The sequence below is a fragment of the Salvelinus fontinalis genome, chromosome 26 (assembly GCF_029448725.1).
Source record: "Salvelinus fontinalis isolate EN_2023a chromosome 26, ASM2944872v1, whole genome shotgun sequence".
Classification (NCBI taxonomy): domain Eukaryota; kingdom Metazoa; phylum Chordata; class Actinopteri; order Salmoniformes; family Salmonidae; genus Salvelinus; species Salvelinus fontinalis.
The window spans coordinates 24,313,651-24,340,946 of record NC_074690.1 but is presented as its reverse complement, the minus strand read 5'-3'; the positions used below and the strand labels follow the sequence as shown (position 1 = coordinate 24,340,946).

The window sequence follows — 27,296 nt, the reverse complement described above, 5'->3', positions numbered from 1 at the left end:
AGAGGATCTGCAAAGAATGCGAGAAACTCCCCAAATACAGATGTGCCAAGCTTGTAGCATCATACCAAAGAAGACTCAAGGCTGTAATCGCTGCCAAAAAGGTGCTTCAACAAAAAACAGAGAGTAAAAGGGTCTGAATACTTAGATAAATGCGATACTTTTTTAATATTTGCGAACACTTCTAAAAACCTGTTATTACTTTGTCATTATGGGTTGTGTGTACATTGATGGGGGGGGGGGGGGGGGACATTTATTAAGATGTTAGAATCAGGCTGTAATGTAACAAAATGTGGGTCTAAATACTTTCCAAAAGCACCTATATAGTGCACTACTTTTGACCAGAGACCTATGGTGGGGGCTCAAAAATAGTGCACTATATAGGAAATTGGGTGCCATTCGGGACTCATCCATAAAATGCAAAACAGCCATGACATGGAAAACAGAGTGGGAGGAACATGTGCTTGAATAGAAAGCCTACCACTGGAGAAGTCTTTTTATAGAGGGGTTACAAATTGCTTATGAACAGGTCTACTTGTTAACAAAATGGCTGCAGCTGCAAGACAATCGGATCAAATCAAACTGTGGACCGATGAGATGTTTGAAGAAGCCTATGGTTGTGTGTGGGGAGTGATACACTGGCTTACCCTAATAGGATTTTGGTGTGCTGTGGAACAAATCCTCCAAGATGTCCTTGTGTGAATATGTTGCCACCTTGTGGCTAGTATTTTGCATGAAAATTCAGAACAGCATTCCCGTAGGCTTGGATATGATGTGGTGGATGGACAATGGCTTTGTGTGTGTTAACTTGCCTGCTGAAAAACCAGACAAAAAAGGAATTTCTGAAACACCTTTCTAGTTTTGGACAATGGCTCATGGCATTATAACATGTGCAGTTTGAATGAGATGGCCAAAAACAACCAACCCTGGTAGAAAACAGGATTCCAGGCAATTTCTGCGAGAAAGCAAATCCAGCACTAGAAAATAAATAGAGAGAAGCTGTGGGTGTCCCAGAAAGCAGGACTAATTTAGCCAGCTACGAAAGCTGACAGTCATATGCCTATATTTTCTGGTTAATTTCAAAATATTAACTTTGATATGGGTTGTTAAGTCAATTGTACCATTTCAAGTCTACAGTGTACAAAATATTAGGAACACTTCCAAATATTGAGTTGGACCCCTTTAGCCCTCAGAACAGCCTCAATTCGTCAGGGCATGGACTCTACAAGGTGTCGAAAGCGTTCCATAGGGATGCTGGCCCATGTTGACTCCAATGCTTCCCACAGTTGTCAAGTTGGCTGGATGTCCTTTAGGTGGAGGACCATTCTTGATACATTGCAGATCTTGATACACTCAAACAGGTGCGCCTGGCACCTCTACAATACCCCGTTCAAAAGGCACTTAAATATTTTGTCTTGCCCATTCACCCTTTGAATGGCACACACAATCCATGTCTCAAGACTTAAAAATCCTTCTTTAACTCATCCACTCCCCTTCATACACAGTGATTGAAGTGGATTTAAGTGACATCAAGGGATCATAGCCATCACCTAGATTCACCTGGTCAGTCTATGTAATGGAAAGACACCTGATGTCTGGTCAGTCGATGCCCTAATGTTTTGTACACAATATTTAGGAGTTAGCTGGCTAACTCACTCATTCCTCCTGCTTTCTGGACCAACCCCCAGATTGTGTGTACCACAATCACGAGACAACTCATTAACAGTGCCTAAATCTTTATTTTTCAATAAGCTACATTTTTTTCTCTCCAAATTAGACAGTTTTACATCATTACACAAGAGAAACTTAAATTATCGATAGTTGACATGTACACTTGATTCCAGTCTTAAATGGAAGAAAAGTTAAGACAAAAATCAAAAGCCCTCAAAGAAACCTCGATGAACAAATGTTACCGTTAGGTTATTCTCCCCATCAAGTCATCGATTGTCCACTGCTGTTAGCGTAAAAATGAGTTAATTGAACACAGTGATTTGATAGTGAGACAATTGGATAGTCTCATTCCAGTCAGTTGGTGCATTATAACATCACTTTACACAGTAAATTTACAACAAGCTGCAACCTTTGCAAAAAATACATGGCACTTTCAAACTGGTGAGACGTAACAGAAAGAAGCGAACTGAGCAGGGAGAACGAGACCGCTTGATATGAGACACACTGTCTGTGCACAGTAACACAAGAACAGCCCGAACATTACAACAGGGCTTTAGTAGTGTGCGCAAAAGAAGAAAAAGTTAAACACTTTCGTACTGTAAACTGTGCCATCATCTTCAGGAGAGAAACCAATAACAGAATCATGCTGCACACACCTGGCTGGCTAATCACCCTTTGGTTTACTTTACTTCAACCGTCAGTCAATTTTGCATTCGTGTTTGGTTAACTTCCCGCAAACAAACACTTTCTCAAACAAACTCAGTGCCCAGCCCGATAACAATCTGCAAAGACAAAAGTATTAGCATTTTGCATTAGAAAGGCCTACTAGCATAGACTAGTATAGACTAGCTTAAAATGTACATACCTATACTTCATTAGCCAGATCAGATGCGGGTTGCTATGAGTACTGTGTCTAATGTCAGTGGTATCAGATTATTATTCCCAGTTATAGTTTCCAGACCAGCTACACTTCCTCAGTAACAAATATAATGTCAAGTGTTTAATTAAAGTACAAGTCAAAAACTGCCAGGTTGAAACAAATCAATGGCACAGATAAATGCAGTCCACATGTGTGATCAACTGATAAAAAGACAATGCACAGTATATGTTATACAGTATGTGCCAGAAAACTAATTTTCTTGCTGAAATGTGTACAAATATCTACACTATTATACTTGAGTCTAAACACTGGTAAAAGCCTACCAATGGAATTTTTATTTGTGAAGTTTAGTGCTGGGGGCTACGAAAGTTCAGTTGACGTACATCTTCATGAAAAACAAACCTTCAAAAAAGAAAAACAAAACAGAATATCAACAATGCTTAAATCACCTTCACCCCAAACATGTAAGGTTTTTGTCTGTTGGAATTATACAGTATGCTGCTATGGACTTGAAATTGGTTGTGTGTGAAAGATTTGATGTTCCTGTGCTTAAAAATGTGCTTTACTGTGATAAAGAATTCTTGTATGGGCTAAATCACACAGACTGCTATAAGCACAGTCCGTCAGATAATAGTACTGACTGTGCTTTCATTTAAGGATTTGTGTTTGTACGACAGGTAGGTTCTTCCCTTTTCTCACTGTGCACAGTGAAGAGGCTGGCCAACAGAAAACATTGTCTACCAGGGGTTGAAAAACACAACAAGGACATGGAATGAGAATGACATATAAAAAGTTACAATCAGACAACCTTCCCTGTCGCAAAGTGAGGGAGACGCAATTCTTCACACCAGAATAGAAAAAAAGAAAAAAAAATGAATACTTTCCCCCCCCAAATTCAAATCACAACATTTAGTTTTTATCCTACATCCAGCTCAAAAAGCCACATTAATATTTCAACAAGATCAATATATATTTTTTAAATCATGTTAAGGTACCTCTATATTTTTCAGATTATTTACAATTGTACAAGCAAAGCACACACTTCAAAGTGCACATATTTGATACAGTATTTACTATTTTGCATTTACAGGATTTATATTTCCCCAAAACAAACTGAAAATAGGAAGTAGAAACAAGGTTAATCAAATTAGATTATTTTCTTACAATTTTACACCCACCCCTCCCAAAGAATGCTGCTAGATTTGTCCTTTAAGACCTAGTAAGACCTGTGATGTTTGGTATGACTAAACATTTAGATGTGTTACCCTTAGTAACATTTTGGGGTTTGAAAAGAAATAAACTCTACATTGTCTCATATAAAAGTTAAGGCAAAGTCATTTTCAAGTTTAAATAAAATTCAAGTTTTTCAAACACTGGATGGAAAATATACAGTTGTATATTGTATATTTCTTCTTAAAATTAAAAAAAATTATGCTCTCTCATGGAATAAACAGCATTGGTTTATAAATAAGCAGATATGGTGCATCATGTCTTTTATACCAGCTCAGATTTTTTTTAAATAAATAAAAAGACTGTCCACCCAAGTGCATCCCAGTCTTTCAAAATCAAACTCTAACGGATGTTTTTTTTCTTCAAACCAAAATCAAACGCATCAAAATCAAAAGCAGCAATGACTATCAGTACAGGCCATTCTGTGACTTAGGCAATGTCTCCTCTCCAAAATGAGTCCTCTTATCTAAGCAGAGTATTCAACTCCTTGTTGCAGGAAGACGTCAATGAGACACTAAAGAAGTGCACAAGTTCCACTTATGTATGAGTTATTTTTTTCTACTTATACATTTATGCAGAGTACAGAGGGGAATTTGGAAGCTATATGGTTTTTGTATGGAGAGCCAGGAGAAATCTACAGAAGGCATTCTAAAAAGAGAAAAAGCATGCCAAAAATAAATAGAGTCCTACAGTGAACAGGGGCACTTCTACTGTATGTGAGGGGGAAGGAGTTGGAATGACCCAAGAGTGCTGCCCCCTCTGCCCAACATTTTCTTGCCCAAACTGAAAGGACTCATCTATAAGCTGCTCAGGTTCACAGTATGCAAAAAAGGTCAAAGGTCATTCATTCACTGCATTCTCACAGGGTCCAGTTTACTACTCTTTTGACTGTCACCAATGAATAAAGCAATACCTTATTTCTAAAATGGCTGCATTATGGTTTACCTTCAAATATAACATTTGTAGTGGAAAGAATATCGTACTTCTTCCTTTTAACCAATTCCACTTAATTTTCCCATTTGAGCCACCAGGTGTACACATTCTCTAAGGTGTACACCCACATTACAATTAACTACTGTAATACTGAATAAGAAGCTAAAACAGCTTCAAAAAACACCACGCACCAGTGGTTTCACAAATGACTACCTCAAAAGCAAAACAATAAAATAAAATTAGTGTGACTCCATAGGTTGTGTGCACAAAATAAAATGACTATACCAAGCCTAAAGTTGTTATTCTCAGCATGCACGGAAGTATGTCTTATAGGCATTTACATGGCATTAAACAAAAAAGTTTAACTCGTGTGTGAATTTATCACCATAGAGGTTAATACAATTAGTCAACATTTGAGAGATTCTGAAAGCTGATCATCCTGTCACAACATAATAATAATGCACAAGTCAAATGGCAAGAAGACAGTTCATTCTTTAGGGGGAAAATCTATTGGTTGTATAGCTGAAATTGTAAAGGGCTTACTTATGTGACCATCAGACCTTTCCATATTAGGTTCCCTTTTGCTTCTGTATGTAGGTAAAATATGGATTTCTTAATTAATCCAGAAACAAAACAAAGTGCAAAGTTTAGTTGACAACATGTATCAAGTATTATTATCTAAGTACAGTACCAGATTATTTGAAGTAGCAAGTACCAGGTTCATCCTCTAGCTAGCTCCATAGCTATCTAAAATAAAACATCCCACTGTTTGAATGAAGTCACTACACCCTGCCAAAACCCTACTGCCGACTCCTAGTAGCTGAGCACAGGAGGTTGGTGGCACCTCAATTGGGGAGAACGGGCTCGTGTTAATGGCTGGAGTGGAACGGTGTCAAATAGATCAAAACACATGGTTTCTAAGTGTTTGATTCCATTCGCACCGTTCCAGCCATTATTATGAGTCATCCTCCACGGAGCAGCCTCCACTGTAGCCTATCCATTGCCAACGTACGTGCCCGCTGAACTAGTCTGACATGCTTGTTTCACAGCAAAATAGTAAAGAAAGAAAATAGTCCACAAGAGGCACCAATCGACACCATGTGATGAATTTATGGGTCGTTCCACGAAATGATTAACTTTTGGACCCCTTTGATATTTAAAGTATAAATGGTGCACTAATATTGAATTTTAAAAGTGTGTTATATTAAATGAAGTGCCTTTTAATATAGACCACATGGGAATTCAATAAATCAAATTCTTTATATGAATGAAGACTTGTTAAAGTGCCTAAATTCAAAATCCCTCCGTGACTTCGAGGAATATTTTAACCTATCATTGTAAAGCCCTAGTTAATTTGTTGCATTGACAGTCATATCTGAAGATCATTTTTTATTTGTGATTTTATGTGTCCCTCAATTTAAAGGTCAAACCTGTTACGTGAACTAAACTATCATTTTAATATAGTTAAACTATTCCTTTTTAAATATGTTTTTCTCCAAAAGAAACATGAACATCTAGTCAAATCATAGTGTAAAAGCAGGTGACCTGGTTCTACTCTTTTGCCATTTTCTGGTGTTTTGTGGTAGAAAACTGTGCGAGTCAAGCATAACACGTCAACCCTGTTACCCATAGATAGACAGGCTAGAAATGTTAACTTAAAAATGCTTGTGAAGGTGCCAATTAATTGCCACTCCCTGTTACACACAACAAACTTCCATTCCATCTTTCAATATGGGATTCACGGCTGATCTAAGATGAAATTGTCAACCCTGCGACAGTCAACCGTGTAACTTATTTTGTCACTTACTATAGTAATTTTTTATTTAACGCTGAGATGGGAAAACGTGTCAATTAAGTTTTACGTGCTCTTTATGACAGAAAGTAAAAATAAAGTGAAGAAATTAAATTGGACCAAGTTACACATCTCAAAAAGGCACCGAATTGCTGGAACGACCCTCATCTGCTTTTTCCAAGATCAAAATGCATGTAGATTTCTACTGACCCTGATAGTGGCTCTCTACGAGGACTAACTAGCAATGTGCTTTACACGGCTAGGAAACAGACTTCTGCATTGGACAACAGAAAACAACTAAATGTAGTTCTTTACCACAAGAAATACCAGATAAAGAAAGTCTAAGGCGCTCTCAAAACCACCAGCACGCAACAAGTAGTACTTGTACCAACGATCAAAACCAGTATGCAAATAAATGTATTCTCCTCAAATGCTGGTGTTCTAACGAGATAAAGTGTTCCGTGTTGGCAAAAAGGTAATCTAGTTTTGATAAATGACACCGGTGGTGAAGTCCCTCAGAAAGTAAGTCATCTTCTGAGGATTTTAGTTAAGTCCGTAAAATGAGCCTGGACTAGTTGACCTTGAATATGAACACAAATATGTAAAACACATCATAGTTAAGTCCCTAATGGTACCTTATTCCATATGTAGTGCACTACTTTTGATCGAAAGTAGTGCACTACATAGATAACCATTTGGGGCACAGCCATCTTGTCTGACTGATATGGTGATCGTCACACCATGCAATGAAATCACATCACCACTTAACAGGACTGCATACAAGACATACAGACACCCCCTCACAGTCACAACAAATGACATGGCAACAGCTACTCTGTTCCTCATCTGCTTCCTTTCATTCACCCGTTGTTGGCTTCCACTGATGACCTCACAATACTTTGGACATATGAATTTATCCCACTAATCTGAACAGGAGTACCTGTTCAGATTAACAAAAATGTTAAAAAAAAGAAACCCTCCAAAAATAAATAAGTAAAAATGATTAACGGTGCTCTATATGCACACTAAAGTGCTATTGTCTGAAAGCCCTGATCCAGAAAGGCATCCTCTCTATGCTATGAATGACTGGTGATTTTGGAATAGGTTGTATTTGAATAGCCCTGACTTTTTCAGATTTCTTTCACTCTCACATTTTTGTTTTGAAATTGACTTGATTGCAGTGGGGGGGGGTTACTGCGGGGACTTTGGGGGAGTGTTGAGATCTTTGCTGCTGGCACCCTTCCCTGGGTGGTGGGGGGGTGGTGAAGTCCACCGGCCGGTCGGTCTCCGGACCTCTCGGGGTCTGCCGAGGGTGGCAGACTTGGAGGAGCATGGGTATGTCTCTCGGGTGACCTTTGGCTCACCCCTGTCCCCTGGGGCTGCGTCAGTGCACTTCTTCTCCTCTCCTGCGGAGGCAGCGCTGCTGGCTGGTTTGGCCTCTTTAGGGGCCTGTAGTATCGGAGCGTGGTCTTTAATCCTCTGGCAGATCTCAGCGTAAGAGGGCTTTCGCAGTTCCTAACAACAAACCAAAACACATACTTGTAGGTGATTCATTTCATAGGACATTGACTATGCCCACTGGTTTGACATATTAAAGTCCAGAAAACATGATTATTACCGACCACAAATCAGCATTTACAGGTAACTGCCAAAATAATGGAAACACTTGAGTAAATGAGGGATAAAAAGTATTTTAAAAGCAGGTGCTTCCGTACAACTGTGGTTCCTGAGTTAATTAAGCAATTAACATCCCATCATGCTTAGGGTCATGTATAAAAATACTGGGCAGGTCATTATTTTGGCTACCATGGCTATGCCCCCATAGGATTACAATGCCCCCATCCACAGGGCACGAGTGGTCAATGGTCAGATGAGCATGAAAACGATGTAAACCATGTGCCATGGCTGTCTCAGTCACCAGATCTCAACCCAATTAAACACTTACGGGAGATTCTGGCCCGGTGCCTAAGACCGCTTTTTCCAGCATCAACAAAACACCAAATTATGGAATTTATTGTGGAAGAATGGTGTCGCATCCCTCCAATAGAGTTCCAGACGCTTGAAGAATGAAGCTGTTTTGGCTAGTGGTAGCCCGCCTCCCTATTAAGACACTTTTTGTTGGAGTTTCCTGTATTTGGGCAGTTACCTGTATCTATGACTATCAACAAATCTTTATCAGCTAATAATATGGAAAATGGACCTGATTATGTTTAAAATGCTTTAGACAGCTTACTTACTGTAGCAGTACCATTGACTTGAACAGATTTGCTAGCGGTGTACAGAGCAGTAGTGATGCGCTCCATAGAGACCTGAGTCTCCTGATTGACCTCCAGAACCTTCACTTCCCTGAAAAACAAACATTTATTTCACACAATGATGTGAATGACATGAAATGCTTCCAAGTCAGTTATGTTCTCTCTCTCTACACAAATTCAGTTGACATCAACAACAATGGTGTTCCACGTTATCAAATGGGACACACACTGACAAGGAAATGGTGAGACAAAAGATGAGTATGAGATGTAAAGCACACTGTTCTGTTTTTCTATACAAATCATGTTAGTGGGGGTATGCTTACATATTTTGATGGAAATAGTGTGTGTGTGGGGGAGGTGGTTGGATCCAAAGTGTTACATGAAGGGAAAACATGTCCTACACTCACTCTGCAGGTTTGGAGGAAACACGGACAGGGCCAGAGGCTGGTCCTGGGTTCAGGGGAGCAGTGGGCTGGAGGTTCGGGGGCTGTGGAGAAGTGACCGTCCTTAGTGGCTCCTTGGGTCCTCCTGAGGGGAGGGCACCTGCAGAGCTGGCATCAACGCTTACATTCTGGAAGGATACAAAAAGACATGAAAAACAATACAACTAACGGCAAAGCTGAAATGTTGAGCTGAGTTATTGAGTATGCTGGCTTGGAGATAAGAGCTTGCCTGAGTCCCAATTGGCACCATATTCCCTGGTCAAAAGTAGTGCACTATATATATGGAATAGGGTGCCATTTGAGACACAATGTATGGTGGCCTGGAGATGAGCGCTTGTGTTGGTAGATACTGACCCTGTCCTCTGTGGCTCCTAATACCATGCTGGCCAGTCTGTTCTCAAACATGTCATCAGGGGTTTTGAGGTGGCCTGCGGCCCCAGGCAGAGGCGGGAAGCTGGAGAGCCCCAGCTCAAAACTGGGGGACGGGGGCTTCTGAGGAGGGGGTGGCGACTGGGTAGCCATTCTCTATACAACAGAATAGCATGAAACACCGTCAGACTGGGTAGCCACTCTCTACACAACAGAACAGCATCAAATATAGTCAGTCACAGAGTAAAGACAGCATCCCAAATGGCACCCTATTGCCTATATAGTGCACTACTTTTGACCAGGGCCTATAGGGGGTCTGGTCAAAATTAATGCACCATATAGGGAATAGGGTACCATTTGGGACACCCACAAAGCCAGCCAACTGTACGTACAAAAGACCTGCAAAATTGAAATTCAGTCAGAAGATGTCACTGCCTGAAAAGCTTGCAGCAGCACCACTGATGGCTCTTTCTCCAAGTCAAAGACAAGTCTAAGAGGAGATAAATTAAAAAATATGTACTTACTGTAAACTTGTTGTCGTCCCTCTTTTTCCTAGAACCATAAATATTTGTCCTTTAAGAGAACATTTGAAAAATTCACAGACAATTGTATTCTATTTGAAGCCTAACTTAGCATAAGAGAGATTTTAACAATTCAAAACGTGAGCACCTTGCTCACTTTGTTGTAATACTATAATCCGCTCCAAATAGCACCTTATTCAGTGCACTACTGTTGACCAGAGCACCAGGGCCTGGGACTAAAGTTGTGCACTAAATAACAAATAAGGTACCATTTGGGAAACCGCCTATGGAGGTCTATGGTGGTGATGATCATGCATATAGTGGAGGATACCTTACCTTCCCCGGCCCATGCCCAGTGAGTAGTCAGTGCTGACGGGCTCTACACGACCTGTACTGATGTCTCTCCTGGGGTAGGTCATGGTGGAGGGGGGTAACCTGGTTCTATTCTGGCTCGGGAGGCGCGTCATTTGGGGGGAACCCCGCGGTACCCCGTTCAGAATTCGCTCCGTGGGGAAGTTGAAGATGGTGGGGCTGTCCAGGAGCCCTGTGCCGCGCTGATCCATGTTGGGTATTGTGGGCCTCAGGTGAGGTTTACTGTGAGTGTGATTCCTGAAAAGAAACAATATCATATTTGAAGATCCTATCTATACAAGCACAGCAATCTAGAATTCTGGGCCCATACTCAAAGACTCAAGAGTAGGAGTGCTGATATACTGTATATACAAATCAGCTTAACCTTATATACACACACGAGGGACCAGATCCTAGATCAGCACTCCAATTGTGAGATGCTTTGTGAATACAGGCACAGGTTGGTATTGTCTACATTAGATGGTGAATCTCAGGGTACCCACCTGTTCCTGGGAGAGTAGTGCCTAACACCAGCAAGAGGAGACGTCGCTGGTTTAAAACTATGGGATGTTGTAAATCCATTGATAAATTGAGTGTTGTGAAATTGGGTAACCTGTTAGAAAAGGAAACACAAAATCATTGACTTTTACACGAGTTCTAGTAGCATATTATACAGTGAAATTAGGAATGGCCTGTATTGTAGCCTTGTGGGTGGTAGGTTGGCAAAATCCTAGAAACTTTCTAACTAAAAATGTCCAGGTTTCCCAGAAATCCCAGTTGGAAAATTCCCAAAATCAGGAGGGAAAACCAGACTTTTGGGAAAGTTACTGGAATTTTGCAACCCTAAACTAGATTTTAGGTTGTGTGTGGGCACGCCTGTTGTCCTCACCAGCGAAGGGTCTATGAAGCTGTGGGTGGCTGGCCAGGCCTGTGGAGTGATGAGGCTGTAGAGGGGGAACTGCTGCTGAGGGCTGTACACTGGAGGTATGTAGTAGGAGGTGTAACGTTGTTGCTGCTGAGCGTAAGGGTGAACCTCCACCGGGCGGTAGCCATTCTTTGGCATAAAAGTGTTGATAGCGATTGCCTTCGCCTTAATCCGTGCCTGAGATTTGAGAATAGAAAATATATTTTTTTCCTCAAACCTATCAGCAAAGTAAGCATTTCAAAGCGGTGCACAAAGATTTTGATAAAAAAGCTACATTTGTCTGAGGCCTTATGTCACATCAACACTAAATGAACCCATACAACAACTGCATATTGAATTATGTTATCCACTGGGGGGGAAAGCATTCGTTTTGGTTGCTCTGCTGACGGAAAAGGTTCTGAACCACCATACTTGGAAATACTCCAGAATTTACAGTTTATGGGTCATGTTCATATTAGTTTAATTAAAGTTCACTAATTAATTAGCTTACCTTAATAGGCTTCCCTTGGAAGGTTTTCACTTCTTCACGAAGATACTGATATGCCTGGAAAATAGGATAAATGAAAACTTCAGACAGAGCAGGATTTTTTAAATAACCACGAATGTAAGCTCATGGCCAGTATGAAACACTGTATGGTAGCAACTAGCAATAGTACACCAGACCACCAAACCCATAGCAGGGCAGTTAGTGGCAGGTAGCATGGCAGTTTCACTGACCCAGCCCTACAATCCTAAAACATGACGTGCTAGGAAAAAAAGTTGCTTCATGCACCATTACTAAATCCTACAATAGCGCAACATTCTTGAATGTTTCTGACCTGTTGTGCATCTGCTTCCGATTCAAAGGTGATGAACCAGTTGTCGTTGTAGGCAAACTCAGAATTGATGAATTTAGGTAAGTTCTCTCCTTTAAAAAGAGCCTCGACCTCCTGCAAACAAGAGCAAATGTCAAGCTTAACGTCAAAACTCCTTCGATACTGTGAACAAGTTCCTGGTGTCGACTGAATAGGCCCCAATTGTGGCTTAGGGTGGTTTTGCGGTCTAAGCTGCTGCCTCTGGAACACATTGCTGCAGCATTTGATCGAATCTAGCAAACTGCTATTTTCAGCACCTCCCTCTTATCCTATGTAATTCTATCCTATGTAATAAACAAAATACGAGAGGAGTGGGCCCTATCAACTTCAAATGTAGTCAATATTCCCCAATGGGAGTGCAGTTCAGACTGAAATAACTAACCATAACACCATTCAAATGTTTTGAACTGCTAAAAACGTCACCCTTTAATTTGTCACACTGCACGAAATGGTACTGGCACATGAGGCACAATAGATGAAACCTCTAAACACTACATAAACAAAACAACGTACCATTACTTTCTCAAAGTCCAACAACAGGGTGTCTATAACATGGCTAGGAGGAAGGTGAGCAAACGAATCATTGACGCAGAGACAGGTTTTTACACCATTCCAGGAAAACAACTCTTGGCAAATATTAGGCTAGAATAATGTGCTGCGCACTCAAAACAGGAAATGACCTTCCTTGCCATGGTTAAAACACACATATAGCGTAATCATATAAGAGCTTGTACTAGAATGACCTTATCTTGTTAAAAACCTGTTATTTTGTTCCACTTTCTACCATACTGGATACAGTCTAATGTAGTACATGGTTTCTTATGCCATAATATCAGGGGGCAGTTAGAACTGCAAACTGTATTGCTGGTGGATTTGAAGGATCAGTCAGTCAGTCAACAGGAAATATCATTGTGCTCTTGGGTAAAACTTTTTATTTGTATTTTTAATTTCGGCAGAAATGTTGCAGATGGGGAGGTTCCAGTCCCTAGTGAGACACCATGGGAGAATTGTATGACGATGATTTATAGGGAAAGATCGGTTGATCTGTGGCATGTCTGAAGGGTGGAATAGATGAGTGTTAGAATAATTATATGCACAAATGTACAGTATAAATGTTTTAGGTCCTGCAATCAGGGGTGGGGTGGGGATGGGATTATTGTATGTTTTGGTTTCACAATTTATGCTTTGGCTTTAACACTGATGCAGGTGCTGGCCCTGACAGTTAAGAGTAGCTCAATTCTATGCCCGCCCGGGCGTCGGGTGGGACTTGGTTTTTCCAAGTGCGGGGGAAAAAACCATCTGGGCCGGGGCTTTGCCTTGCCTGTGTCTCGGGGCGAGCGCACCCACTGACCACATCACCCACTGACCATTTGTTGTCAGTGTACTGCATTGTTTAAAATAAAATCATTCTAAATGCATGATTTCTTTAGCAAACTGAATCTGTGTCCCAAACAACACCCTATTCCCCATTTAGTGCACTGCTTTTGAACAGAACCCTAAGGACCCTGGCCAGAGGCTAGCCAGTGAACATACCTCTATGGGAGTGCTCTCAGGGACCTCTCTGAGGATGACAATGCAGCGGTTCTGGTTGGGTCTCACCTTCTCCCCCTTCTCATCCACCTGGACCAACGGCAGAGCTATGGAGGCAGGGAAATAAGTAAGTCCAGTGAATTTAAAATCAAAACCTTATTGCTTGTAAATTTAGCTAGGAATTTGTGTTGTACAGAGCAAGGTTAACTGATACAACTGAAATCCATAACACAAATTATCTAAGTAAAATGAAACCTCCATTCCCAACAATGTCTCTATAGTGTAAAAAAAATATGCTATAAGTAAACATTAAGTCTAGTAAAAAATAAAAAAAAAAGAAGAAAAGGACTGTCACTTACACCGTAGGATATCGACAATCAACTCCACATCCGTGCTGAGTTTCTTGACGTGGTCCAGGTTAGCTACCGTCACGATTGGCACATATTGGTCACTATCCATCTGAGAGATAAGATACATGTCGCTGGACAGATTCTCTCTGAGAGAAGACAAAAAAGTTGAGTCACTCCCTGTAGCCTAAGTCACTCCTCCCTCCCCACAGCAGCCACAAGTACATTTGACAGCATGAAATAAAGCTTTCATTTAGAGCAAGCCTTCCACAAAGGGCAGAAGATAGAACTAATGAGAATGCGACCGCTGTTCGTCATCATAGCAACAAATTTTACTGGCTGCATTCTAGAATGGGCAGCACTTAATCACCATCAACAAAATCTACAGCCCGGCCTCCCGAGTGGCTCAGTGGTCTAAGGCCCTGCATCACAGTGCTAGCTGTGCCACTAGAGATCCTGGTCCTTGTCCAGGCTCTGTGGAAGCCAGCCACGACCAGGAGACCCATGGGGCGGCACACAATTGGCCCAGCTTCGTCCGAGTTAGGGGAGGGGTTTGGCCGGCAGGGATGTTCTTGTCCCATCGCGCTCTAGCGACTCCTGTGGAGCCGCCTTCCCGAGTTCGCCAGGCGCAATGCACGCTGACACGGTTGCTAGGTGTACAGCGTTTCCTCCGACACATTGGTGCGACTGGCTTCCGGGTTAAGTGGGTATTGTGTCAAGGTTGTTGTGTTTCGGAGAACGCACGGCTCTCGCCCTTCGCCCCTCCCGAGTCAGTACGGGAGTTGCAGCGATGAGACAAGACTAACTACCAATCGGATATCACGAAATTGGGGAGAAAAGGTAAAAAATAAAAACTACAACCTGGGATCGACAATTATGGGGAAGAGCATAACAAGTGGTACAGTTGTGGTGTAAATGAATCCCCTAGCTATCTCCCCTAAGAGTCAATGAAAGTTCTGTCTGGCTGGTTCTGTGTTCTGTAATGGCAGAGCTGAGCATCCGTGCTGCTCAACTGTAGTTTATATGGTTGCTGCATTATTGGCTGTATTGTAGTAGACAATGCCTGTGTACCAAATGGCAACCTACTTCCTATATACAAGGGTTAAAGCAACAAGACAAAATCCATTGACTGACACTGACAGATCGATTCTCTGGGACCAAGTTAACCTCCCCTTTAACGTAAAAATTTCATGACCCTCATGCTTTCAGGAAAAGAGGATAATTTTGTACATGTATTAAACTGCGAGTTTGACCAATTCTAGTCCCTTTCAAAATTGGAAAAAAGATAATCCATTTGATGGAAATCCACTGCATCAAGAGACATTTATCCCCCTGTATATATAGTGCACTACTTTCACCCAGGGCCCATTGACCAGAGAACTATTGGGTCTGGTCAAATGTAGTGCACTATACAGGGAATAAGATGTAATTTGTGACACAGCCAGTGTGTAGTATGGCTGTTACTCACCGGGAAAGACAGAACTCCAGGGTCTTCTTCAGGTGTTCCCGGAGGTCCTCCTGAGGGCTCTCCTGCTGGGTCTCACTGCCTGCTCGTCACACAGCGGGAATAGACAACCCAATACTCAGTCAGTCACTTCCATGACATGAGACCATTCATTTCATTCAACTCAATGGCCAAGTCCCAAATTGCAGCTTAATCCCTATGTAGTGCACTATAGTGACATGAGACCATTCATTTCATTACACGCAGTACCGTGTCGGCTATTACCGTAAAATACCTGTTCTACAGGAAACTCCACAAAGTCAAAACAAAATCATTGATGCATGACATACATCTCTAATATTCTAAACACAATGTTGCAGTGAATTCTGTATACCATTTGTATGAGGGGTGTGCCTAGTATTCAGACAAAAAAGTATCGTAACAGATAGGCAATTTTTCATCCGCAATCTGAAAAAGTTATTTTCAGGTGCCCGTGCGCATCTTTCAATCAAGTGCGAGGTGCTACGTGGTCTAAATCAGTGTTCCCCAACTCTGGTCCACCAGTACCCCCAACAGAACACATTTATGTTGTAGCCCTGGACAAAGACCTCATTCAGTTCATTGAGGGATTGATGATTAGTTGACAAGTTGAATCAGGTGGCTTGTCCAGTGTTACAATACAAATGTGTACTGTTGAGGGTACTCGAGGACCAGGGCTGGGAAATACTGGCTAGTTTTCATGTCTGTAAAGAGAAGGGCGGGCTGTACGTTGACCCTGCTGCTCTGATTGGATAGAGCAAAGCTGTATTTCTCGTCTACTCAATTTATTACATAATTTCATCCGATCACTTCTCCTCGCATGTTATGGTCGGATCATTTAGATTGCTGCTGCCTCTTGTTAGCCTAATACTATGATAAATAAAAGGGCAAGGATGTTTGCTAGCTAGCACGCTATCAATGTGCTTAAAATCTAACAAGTAGGGCGAGGGTAAGGAAAAAAGATGAACTGGACAGAGCGCAAACTTGTCTATCCGCCCCTCTGCTAGTTGAAGATACAGACACCCCTACCCACGCAGCTCCTAATCTGCAGCTTTTTTTGGTCTATAAACATGCAGGGAGATAAGTGCATCTACTTATTTCTATAATTGTGCATCACTTTCACAGACGCTTTGCTCAACTCAAATGAATTGTCTCCAGTGGATGAAGATCCCACCTGTGCGAGTTTCCTCCTGGCCAGACTCTGGGTATTCAGCAGGGTCGGAGCCCTCCAGGGTGACAGTGGCAGCCATGGGAGCTGGCTCTGCCAGTAACACCGCCACCGGCTCATCTGGGTCAGCTAGTAGGGTCCCTTCAAACACGTCGTCTTCGCTGGCTTCACAGCCTGGAAAGAGTAACACGGAGACAACCAACCACGTGGTTAACATTAGCTAGGAGCTACTGTGAAGTCTAAACTTGGAAAAACAATACACGTTATGCAGTAGGAATCAGTTGATCGAGACAAGGTCAATATATAGATGTAAAAATGGATACCATAAAAATATGATTACTGTTAATATAAGATCTCCTAAAGTGCAATCCCTAAAAATAACTTAACATTACGAGCTGTAGATGTCTGCACAGCGCAATATCAACCCAGAGCATATCGGACTGCTTTTTCTCTACCACATTACCGGATTCCTACCGGAAGCTCTGAACCTTTAACACCGGATCATCGCAGCTAGCTAGCTGCTATCCGAGTGGCTACACCTGGCTAACGTTTCTGTCCCGAAGCAAGCACCAGTGAGCCTGGAGCTAGCCTGGAGCTAGGCCCATCTCCCAGCTAGCTGAAGAGGTCTATGAGCCAATTCTTGGGCTACAATACCTCTTTTGCCAATAGGCCTGGACTTTTTACTGCTGACACGGAGCCCCGCCGATCCATCACGACTGGTCTGCGACGTAACCGTCCGAGGGTGTTTCAACCAGCTCTTCCGTTGCGACGTCCCCCGGAGGCCCATCTGCTAGCCCCGGCCCGTTAGCTGTCTGAATCGCCCTGTCTCCAACTCGCCTAGCTAATCACTGGACCCTATGATCACTCGGCTACACATGCCTCTCCCTAATGTCAATATGCCTCCTCTATTGATGTTTTGGTTAGTGATTGTCTTCTTTCACTGTAGAGCCTCCAGCCCTGCTCAATATGCCTTAGCTATCCCTTTTGTTCCACCCCCCACACCTGCAGTGACCTCACCTGGCTTAAATGGTGCCTCTAGAGACAAAACCTCTCGTCGTCACTCAATGCCTAGGTTTACCTCCACTGTATTCACATCCTACCATACCCTTGTCTGTACATTATGCCTTGAATCTATTCTTCCGCACCCAGAAATATGCTCCTTTTACTCTGTTCCAAACGCACCTGACGACCAGTTCTTATAGCCTTTAGCCGTACCCTTATCTGTTGATGTAGAGGTTAACCCAGGCCCTGCAGGCCCCAGCACCACTGTCATAACCCAGGCGCTCTCATTTGTCGACTTCTGTAACCGTCAAAGCCTTGGTTTCATGCATGTTAACATTAGAAGCCTCCTCCCTATTTTTTTTATTCACTGCTTTAGCACACTCCACCAACCCTGATGTCCTTGCCGTGTCTGAATCCTGGCTTAGCAAGACCACCCAAAAGCTTGAATTTCCATCTCTAACTATAACATTTTCCGACAAGATGGAACTGCCAAAGGATACGGAGTTGCAATCTACTGCAGAGATAGCCTGCAGAGTTCTGTCTTACTATCCAGGTCTGTGCCCAAACAATTTGAGCTTCTAATTTTAAAAATCCACCTTTCCAGAAAAAAAGTCTCTCATCGTTTCCACTTGTTATAGACCCCCTTCAGCCCCCAGCTGTATCCTGGACACCTTATGTGAATTGATTGAAGATAGATGGGGGGGCAGAGTTTACTTTTAGGGGGCCATAATCTGGGACATGCTTAACACCCCGGAGGGCATCTATCTCACACAAATTATCAAAGAACCTACCAGGTAGAACCCTAAATCCTTAACCATGGGCACCCTCTTAGATATTATCCTGACCAACTTGCCCTCTAAATACACCTCTGCTGTATTCAACCAGGATCTCAGCGAAAACTGCCTCATTGGCTGCGTGTGTATTGTATTCGCGGTCAAACGACCACACCATCACTGTCAAATGGTCCCTAAAACACTTCGGCGAGCAGGCCTTTCTAATCGACCTGGCCCGGGTATCCTGGAAGGATATTGACCTCATCCCATCAGTAGAGGATGACTGGTTGCTCTTTAAAAAGTGCTTTCCTCTCCATCTTAAATAAGCATGCCCCATTCAAAAAATGTAGAACTAAGAACAGATATAGCTCTTGGTTCACCCCAGACTTAACTGCCCTTGAACAGCACAAAAACATCCTGTGGCGTTCTGCATTAGTATCGAATAGCCCCCACGAATAGCCCAGCTCAGTCAGTTCGAAAGGTTTTGGGACACTAAAGTCCATGGAGAATAAGAGCACCTCCTCCCAGCTGCCCACTGCACTGAGCATAGGAAACTCACCACCGATAAATCTACAACCATTTCAATAAGCATTTATCTACGGCTTGCCATGCTTTCCACCTGGCTACCCTTACCTCGGCCAACATCTCAGCACCCCCTGCAGCAATTTGCCCAACCCCCCCCCCCCCCCCCCCCTCACTTCTCCATCACCCAAATCCAGACAGCTGATGTTCTGAAAACTGCAAAATCTGGATCCGTACAAATCAGCTGGGCTAGACAATCTGGACACTCTCGTTCTAAAATTATCCGCCGAAATTGTTGCAACCCCTATTACTAGCCTGTTCAACCGCTCGTATCGTCCAAGATCCCTAAAGATTGGAAAGCTGCTGCGGTCATCCCCCTCTTCAAAGGGGGAAACACGCTCTTATAGACCTATATCCATCCTGCCCTGCCTTTCTACGGTCTTCAAAAGCCAAGTTAACAAACAGATCACAGACCATTCCGAATCCCACCGTACCTCCGCTATGCAATCTGGTTTCCGAGCTGGTCATGGGTGCACCCCAGCCACGAACAAGGTACTAAACGATATCATAACCGCCATCGATAAAAGACAGCACTGTGCAGCCGTATTGATCGACCTGGCCAATCACTGTATTCTTATCGGCAGACTCAACAGCCTTGGTTTCTCTAATGACTGCCTCCCTGGTTCACCAACTACTTCTCAGATAGAGTTCAGTGTGTCAAATCGGAGGGCCTGTTGTCCGGACCTCGCAGTCTCTATGGGGGTGCCACAGGGTTCAATTCTTGGGCTGACTCTTTTCTCTGTATATATCAACAATGTCGCTCTTGCTGCTGGTGATTCTCTGATCCACCTCAATGCAGACAACACCATTCTGTATACATCTGGCCCTTCTTTGCACACTGTTAACAAACCTCCAGACGAGCTTCAATGCCATACAACACTCCTTCTGTGGCCTCCAACTGCTTTTAAATGCCAGTAAAACTAAGTGCATGCTCTTCAACCAAATGCTGCCCGCACCCTCCCGCCTGACAAGCATCACTACTCTGAACAGTTCTGACCTAGAATATGTGGACAACTACAAACACCTAGGTGTCTGGCTAGACTGTAAACTCTACTTCGAGTCACATTAAGCATCTCCAATCCAAAAAATGTATCTATAATCAGCTTCCTATTTCGCAACAAAGCCTCCTTTACCCATGCTGCAAAACATAACCTTGTAAAACTGACTATCCTACCGATCCTTGACTTCGGCGATGTCATTTACAAAATAGCCTCCAACACTCTACTCAGCAAACTGGATGTAGTCTATCACAGTGCCACCTGTTTTGTCACCAAAGCCCCATATACTACCCACCACTGCGACCTGTATGCTCTCGTTGGCTGGCCCTCACTACATATTCGTCGCCAAACCTACTGGCTCCAGGTCATCTATAAGTTGTAAATGAGAACTTGTTCTCAACAGGCCTACCTGTTTGGGATAGGGGGCAGCATTTTCACTTTGGATGAATCACGTACCCATAGTGAACTGCCTCCTACTCTGTCCCAGATGCTAACATATGCATATTATTATTACTATTGGATAGAAAACACTCAAGTTTCTAAAACTGTTTGAATTATGTATGTGAGTATAACAGAACTCATATGGCAGGCAAACTTCCAAACAGGAAGTGAGAATTCTGAGAAGGGTCGATGTTAGTCATCGCCTATTCAATTCCCTGTAATATATGGATCAGTTTGCACTTCCTACGCCTTCCACTAGATTCCATTACTTATACAGACATGAAGAAATGCTTCGGTTGGAACGTTATTGGATATATATGATAACATCCTGAAGATTGATTCTCTACTTAATTTGACCAGTTTATTCGACCTGGAATATAACTTTAAGTTTGACTGAGTTCGCCTGGACCGGCGCCAGCGTTTGGACATGTGAACTAAATGTACTAGCAAAAGTAGTAGCTAATTGGACATTATCGAACAAAATGATTTATTGTGGAACTAGGATTCCTGGCACTGCATTCTGATGAAAGATCATCAAAGGGAATATTTATGATGTAATTTCTGTTGACTCCAACAGAAATACGAAATACACAACAGGAGAAATGTTGTGTATTTCTGAGCGCCGTCTCAGATTATTGCATGGTATATGCTTTTTCCTAAAGTTAAAAAAAATAAAATATATTTAAAAAAATAATAATAAAATCGGACACAGCAGTTGCATTAAGAACCAGTGTATCTTTAATTATATGTAAAACCTGTATCTTTCATCAAAGTTTATGATGAGTATTTCTGTTATTTGACGTGGCTCTCTGTAATTACTCCGGATATTTTGGAGGCATTTCTGAACATGGAGCCAAGCTGAGATTTGTGGATATAAATATGCACATTATCGAACAAAACATAAATGTATTGTGTAACATGATGTCCTATGAGTGTCATCTGATGAAGATTATCAAAGGTTAGTGATTCATTTCATCTCTATTTCTGCTTTTGTGTGACTATCTTTGGCTGGGAAAAATGTCTGTCTTTTTTGGATTTGGTGGTGATCTAACATAAATATATGTTGTGTTTTTGCTGTAAAACAATTTTTTTTTTTTATCGGACATGATGGGTAGATTAACAAGATGTTTATCTTTCATTTGCTGTATTGGACTTGTTAGTGTGTGAAAGTGACATATTTGTAAAAAATATTTTTGAATTTCACACGCTGCCTTTTCAGCGGAACCCCTGGGCTAGAAAGGTTAAATAAATGTGAAATAAAAATAAAGTCTTTGCTAGGTAAAGCCCCGCCTTATCTCAGCTCACTGGTCACCATAGCAACACCCAACCGTAGCACACGCTCCAGCAGGTACATTTCACTGATCATCCCCAAAGCCAACACTTACTTTGGCCGCCATTCCTTCCAGTTCTCTGCTGCCAATAACTGGAACGAATTGCAAAAAAATTATAATAATCACTGTAGCTGAAGACTTATATCTCCCTTTCTAACTTTAAGCATCAGCTGTCAGAGCAGCTTAACGATCACTGTACAAAGCCAATCTGTAAATAGCACACCCAACTACCTCATCCCCATATTGTTACTTGTCCTCTTGCCCTTTTGCACCCCGGTATTTCTACTTGCACATCACTCCAGTGTTAATGCTAAATTGCAAATATTGCACCTCTATGCCCTATTTATTGCCCTACCTCCCTACATTTGCACACACTGCACATAGATTTTTATATTGTGTTATTGACTGTACGTTTGTTTGTGTAACTCCTTGTTGTTTATGTTGCACTGCTTTGCTTTATCTTGGCCAGGTCGCAGCTGTAAATGAGAACTTGTTCAAATGGCCTACCTGGTTAAATAAAATAAATAAAAAGCTGTGTCAATCAGAATAAAACTAATTGATAATTTCCATGTCTCCACCATTCCCTTGTTAACTGCCACAGCGGCTAAACTTGGCTAATCTTAACTTCCGCACATTAAAATAAGTGATTATGCTCATGAGTTAGATGGAAGGATAGCTTGGTAATATTCATAGCTCTCCCTCTAAATTGATAACAATGATTCACCCCTGGCTGCATGTGCCGTGACGACATGGGGATGCGTCCCAAATGGCACCATATTCCCTACATAGTGCACTGTTTTGGTAAAAATTTGTCCCCATTTATAGGGAATAGGGTGCCATTTGAGACTCAGACAGGGACACGGTAACAGAAGGACTATTCTCATCCGTTCCTTAAAATGGCTGACCTTCTGGCCCAGGGTCAGCGGAGCTGCTAACACAGCCGTCCTTCCATGGCTGGAAAGCAGGTGTATCCGCAGTCCCAGTGGTGGTGTCCAGGTTAAGCATGTGATTGGCCCATGCTTTCGCATTGGGGTTCAGGTCAGAAACCTTGGCAGATTCCTGTTTCAGGAGACAAGATAGTATTATAAACATGAGTTCAGGTAGGCCTCCACACTTCAGCAGACAAAAGGAACGTAGATGGGGTAATGCTCAACAACAACACCAGAGTACAGAATTAGGCATACTGTAAGCATAGTGGAATATAGGCTAGATCAGGGAAGAATGAGAAGGTAACCTACATTAGGAGTTTGTCAGCTGCTCATTCCTATTTTAAGGCCCTGCCAGTCAACTTTGCCTGCTTGTAGTGTGACCATACAAATAGCAATGTGCAAATAGACAATGGCCACAAGTTCATCTTAGTACAGCCCCACACAAACAAAGCTGATCTCCATTATGAAGACACTACTTTGCAAGCAGACAATCCCTTCTGGGATTACTAGTTATCTAAACTGCTCAAAAAAATAAAGGGAACACTTAAACAACACAATGTAACTCCAAGTCAATCACACTTCTGTGAAATCAAACTGTCCACTTAGGAAGCAACACTGATTGACAATAAATTTCACATGCTGTTGTGCAAATGGAATAGACAAAAGGTGGAAATTATAGGCAATTAGTAAGACACCCTCAAAAAAGGAATGGTTCTGCAGGTGGTGACCACAGACCACTTCTCATATGCTTCCTGGCTGATGTTTTGGTCACTTTTGAATGCTGGCGGTGCTCTCACTCTAGTGGTAGCATGAGACGGAGTCTACAACCCACACAAGTGGCTCAGGTAGTGCAGCTCATCCAGGATGGCACATCAATGCGAGCTGTGGCAAGAAGGTTTGCTGTGTCTGTCAGCGTATTGTCCAGAGCATTGAGGAGCTACCAGGAGACCTTGCACAAAGGCGGAGGTAGCGGTCCTGCTGCTGAGTTGTTGCCCTCCTACGGCCTCCTCCACGTATCCTGATGTACTGGCCTGTCTCCTGGTAGCGCCTCCATGCTCTGGACACTACGCTGACAGACACAGCAAACCTTCTTGCCACAGCTCGCATTGATGTGCCATCCTGGATGAGCTGCACTACCTGAGCCACTTGTGTGGGTTGTAGACTCCGTCTCATGCTACCACTAGAGTGAGAGCACCGCCAGCATTCAAAAGTGACCAAAACATCAGCCAGGAAGCATAGGAACTGAGAAGTGGTCTGTGGTCACCACCTGCAGAATCACTCCTTTATTGGGGGTGTCTTGCTAATTGTCTATAATTTCCACCTTTTGTCTATTCCATTTGCACAACAGCATGTGACATTTATTGTCAATCAGTGTTGCTTCCTAATTGGACAGTTTGATTTCACAGAAGTGTGATTGACTTGGCGTTACATTGTGTTGTTTAAGTGTTCCCTTTATTTTTTTGAGCAGTGTATTAGTCCGAGGTGGCGCAACAGACTGAGAAAATGCTGGTGAAAATAGTTTGCTTTTCAGTTCCAAAGACATCATGAAAAACACAATACACACAAAACAAAATCTGTGTTTCCACTTACATACATTTATGCGCACCACCACTGCTATTGCCACCACACAAAAACATACATTTTCGGGATGGAAAAAAGCTTTGCGATTGGATTTTGTCATTTTAACAAACAGAAAGTATGTAGAAAAGCTAATTTACCTACATTTTTTGTTTAAGAATATAATCTTTGAGAACTAGAAAACCCCATAGTCAAGGAGAAAACATTTCATGGATTTGCAGGAAATTAGCAACATGTCTCTTCGCTGCTAAATCCAGACCAATTTAAAAACCGCACCAACCACGCCCATAACCACACCACCTGACAGGGCAACCACCTATGCCCCTTGTCAGGGCAATCGAAATATCGGCTCTACCCAAAATTACAATCAACTAATTGTAGCATTACTGCAAAAATATGGAAGAGACAAGTGAAAGGGGGATAAGGAACTTGTCTATCGGCCTTGCATTAAAGACTAAAATTGGATAAAGCAAATTGTGATGAATAAATTTTAAAAAAAGTAAAAGTATACCAGTTTCATTTAAGGACCAAAACATTGACAGCTGTGCCACAGATTCCAAAATAGTTTGGAAGAGATCGTCGATGTACTGATACACAAAACAAGGCTAGATTCAAAACTTAGAATTGTTAAATTATACACAATTCCTGCAAACAATAGAATGTTATAACTATATAAATATCTCCCCCTCTATATAAATCTCTCACTCTATAAATATAGGATACAACCATAACAGTTCTGAAGATTTTACTGCGAAGAGACCGAATCAGATCATTTGTTTTGGTACTGTACATACGTAGCTTGTTTTTGGTCGCAGGTCCAGGAAGGGTTGAAGAGCAACATTTACCTGGAGCTAAAACTGCTAATTTAACTACTGGTTGATTTGAGAAGTCATAGCTGATCAATAATATAATTTTTGCCAAAATGTTTAATTTATAATGTGTTGAAACTATGAGAATGGTTAAGAACGTACAGTTGAAGTCGTAAGTTTACATACACCTTAGCCAAATGCATTTAAACTCAGTTTCACAATTAATTACATTTAATACTAGTAAAATTCCCCGTGTTAGGTCAGTTAGGATCACCACTTTATTTTAAGAATGTGAAATGTCAGAATAAAAGTAGAGAATTATTGACATCAGCTTTTATTTCTTTCATCACACATTCCCAGTGGGTCAGAAGTTTACATACAATTAGTATTTGGTAGCATTGCCTTTAAATTGTTTAACTTGGGTTAAACGTTTCAGGTAGCCTTCCACGAGCTTCCCACAATAAGTTGGGTGAATTTTGGCCCATTCCTCCTGACAGAGCTGGTGTAACTGAGTCAGGTTTGTAGGCCTCCTTGCTCACACACGCCTTTTCAGCTCTGCCCACAGATGTTCTATAGGATTGAGGTCAGGGCTTTGTGATGGCCACTCCAATACATTGACTTTGTTGTCCTTAAGCCATTTTGCCACAACTTTGGAAGTATGCTTGGGGTCATTGTCCATTTGGAAGACCCATTTCCGACCAAGCTGTAACTTCCTGACTGATGTCTTGAGATGTTGCTTCAAATATATCCACAATTTTCTTTCCTCATGATGCCATCTATTTTGTGAAGTGTACAAGTCCCTCCTGCAGCAAAGCACCGCCACCCCCGTGCTTCACGGTTGTTATGGGTTTCTTTGGCTTGCAAGCTTCCCCCTTTTTCTTCCAAACATAACAATGGTCATTATGGCCAAACAGTTCTATTTGTTTCATCAGACCAGAGGACATTTCTCCAAAAAGTACGATCTTTGTCCCCATATGCAGTATCAAACCGTAGTCTGGCTTTTTATTGGCGGTTTTGGAGCAGTGGCTTCATCCTTGCTGAGCGGCCTTTCAGGTTATATGAATATAGGACTGTGGATACAGATACTTTGTACCTGTTTCCTCCAGCATCTTCACAAGGTCCTTTGCTGTTGTTCTGGGATTGATCTGCACTTTCCACACCAAAGTACGTTCATCTCTAGGAGACAGAACGTGTCTCCTTCTTGAGCAGTATGATGGCTGCATGGTCCCATGTTTGTACTTGCGTACTATTCTTTGTACAGATGAACGTGGTACCTTCAGGCGTTTTTGAAATTGCACCCAAGGATGAACCAGACTTGTGGTCTACATTTTTTTTTCTCTTCTGTGGTCTTGGCTGATTTATTTGGATTTTCCCATGATGTCAAGCAAAGAGGCACTGAGTTTGAAGGTAGGCCTTGAAATACATCCACAGGTACACCTCCAATTGACTCAAATGATGTCAATTAGCCTATCAGAAGCTTCTAAAGCCATGACATTATTTTCTGGAATTTTCCAAGCTGTTTAAAAGGCACAGTCAACATCGTGTAAGTAAACTTCTGACCCACTGGAATTGTGATACAGTGAATTATAAGTGAAATAATTGTTCGAAAAATTACTTGTGTCATGCACAAAGTATACGTCTTAACCGGCTTGCCAAAACTATAGTTTATTAACAAGAAATTTGGGGAGTGGTTGAAAAACGAGTTAATGACTCCAGCCTAAGTGTATGTAAACTTCCGACTTCAACTATGTGAAACATCACAACAAATAGAACAAAAAAAATGGATGGTGATAAGAGAGATAGATGGAGGGGTTGAGTGGAGCTGAAGGGCGGGATTAAAAACAGGGGAGGTAATAGTTAATAATAACTATCAGATAGACCACAACTGATTGGGATAAAGAGGAGACCGTACTGACATCCTCAGAGAGCAAAGTAATTGTTCTGCCAATTCCATACACAAGAAGACTCACAAGCTATAATACTGTAGTGGAGGGTTGTGGTAAAAGCTCAACTATTAGAGCCCTGAAAGTCCTGAGGTAAAGGAGCATGTCTAACAGTTACTCTCCACTGGCTGCTGTGAGAAGGGTCCAGCGCTGCATCCAAC

General features: G+C 42.1%; 1 protein-coding gene across 1 annotated transcript in view; it reads right to left on the bottom strand.

Annotated features, from left to right (window-relative positions):
• Window positions 1-1,716: 1,716 nt before the first annotated feature.
• The window catches only part of LOC129823981 (la-related protein 4B-like), a 46,813-nt gene continuing 21,233 nt past the window's right edge, over window positions 1,717-27,296 (bottom strand). The window contains exons 3-17 of the mRNA XM_055883180.1: window positions 22,782-22,935; window positions 16,756-16,923; window positions 15,567-15,645; window positions 14,111-14,247; window positions 13,755-13,858; window positions 12,186-12,296; window positions 11,858-11,911; window positions 11,332-11,544; window positions 10,946-11,055; window positions 10,428-10,700; window positions 10,095-10,122; window positions 9,556-9,726; window positions 9,166-9,329; window positions 8,741-8,849; window positions 1,717-8,018 (exon numbers count right to left, since the gene is read on the bottom strand). Coding sequence (XP_055739155.1) covers window positions 7,695-8,018; window positions 8,741-8,849; window positions 9,166-9,329; window positions 9,556-9,726; window positions 10,095-10,122; window positions 10,428-10,700; window positions 10,946-11,055; window positions 11,332-11,544; window positions 11,858-11,911; window positions 12,186-12,296; window positions 13,755-13,858; window positions 14,111-14,247; window positions 15,567-15,645; window positions 16,756-16,923; window positions 22,782-22,935 — 2,199 coding nt within the window. The 3' untranslated portion in view covers window positions 1,717-7,694. The remainder of the gene's footprint in view (window positions 8,019-8,740; window positions 8,850-9,165; window positions 9,330-9,555; window positions 9,727-10,094; window positions 10,123-10,427; window positions 10,701-10,945; window positions 11,056-11,331; window positions 11,545-11,857; window positions 11,912-12,185; window positions 12,297-13,754; window positions 13,859-14,110; window positions 14,248-15,566; window positions 15,646-16,755; window positions 16,924-22,781; window positions 22,936-27,296) is intronic.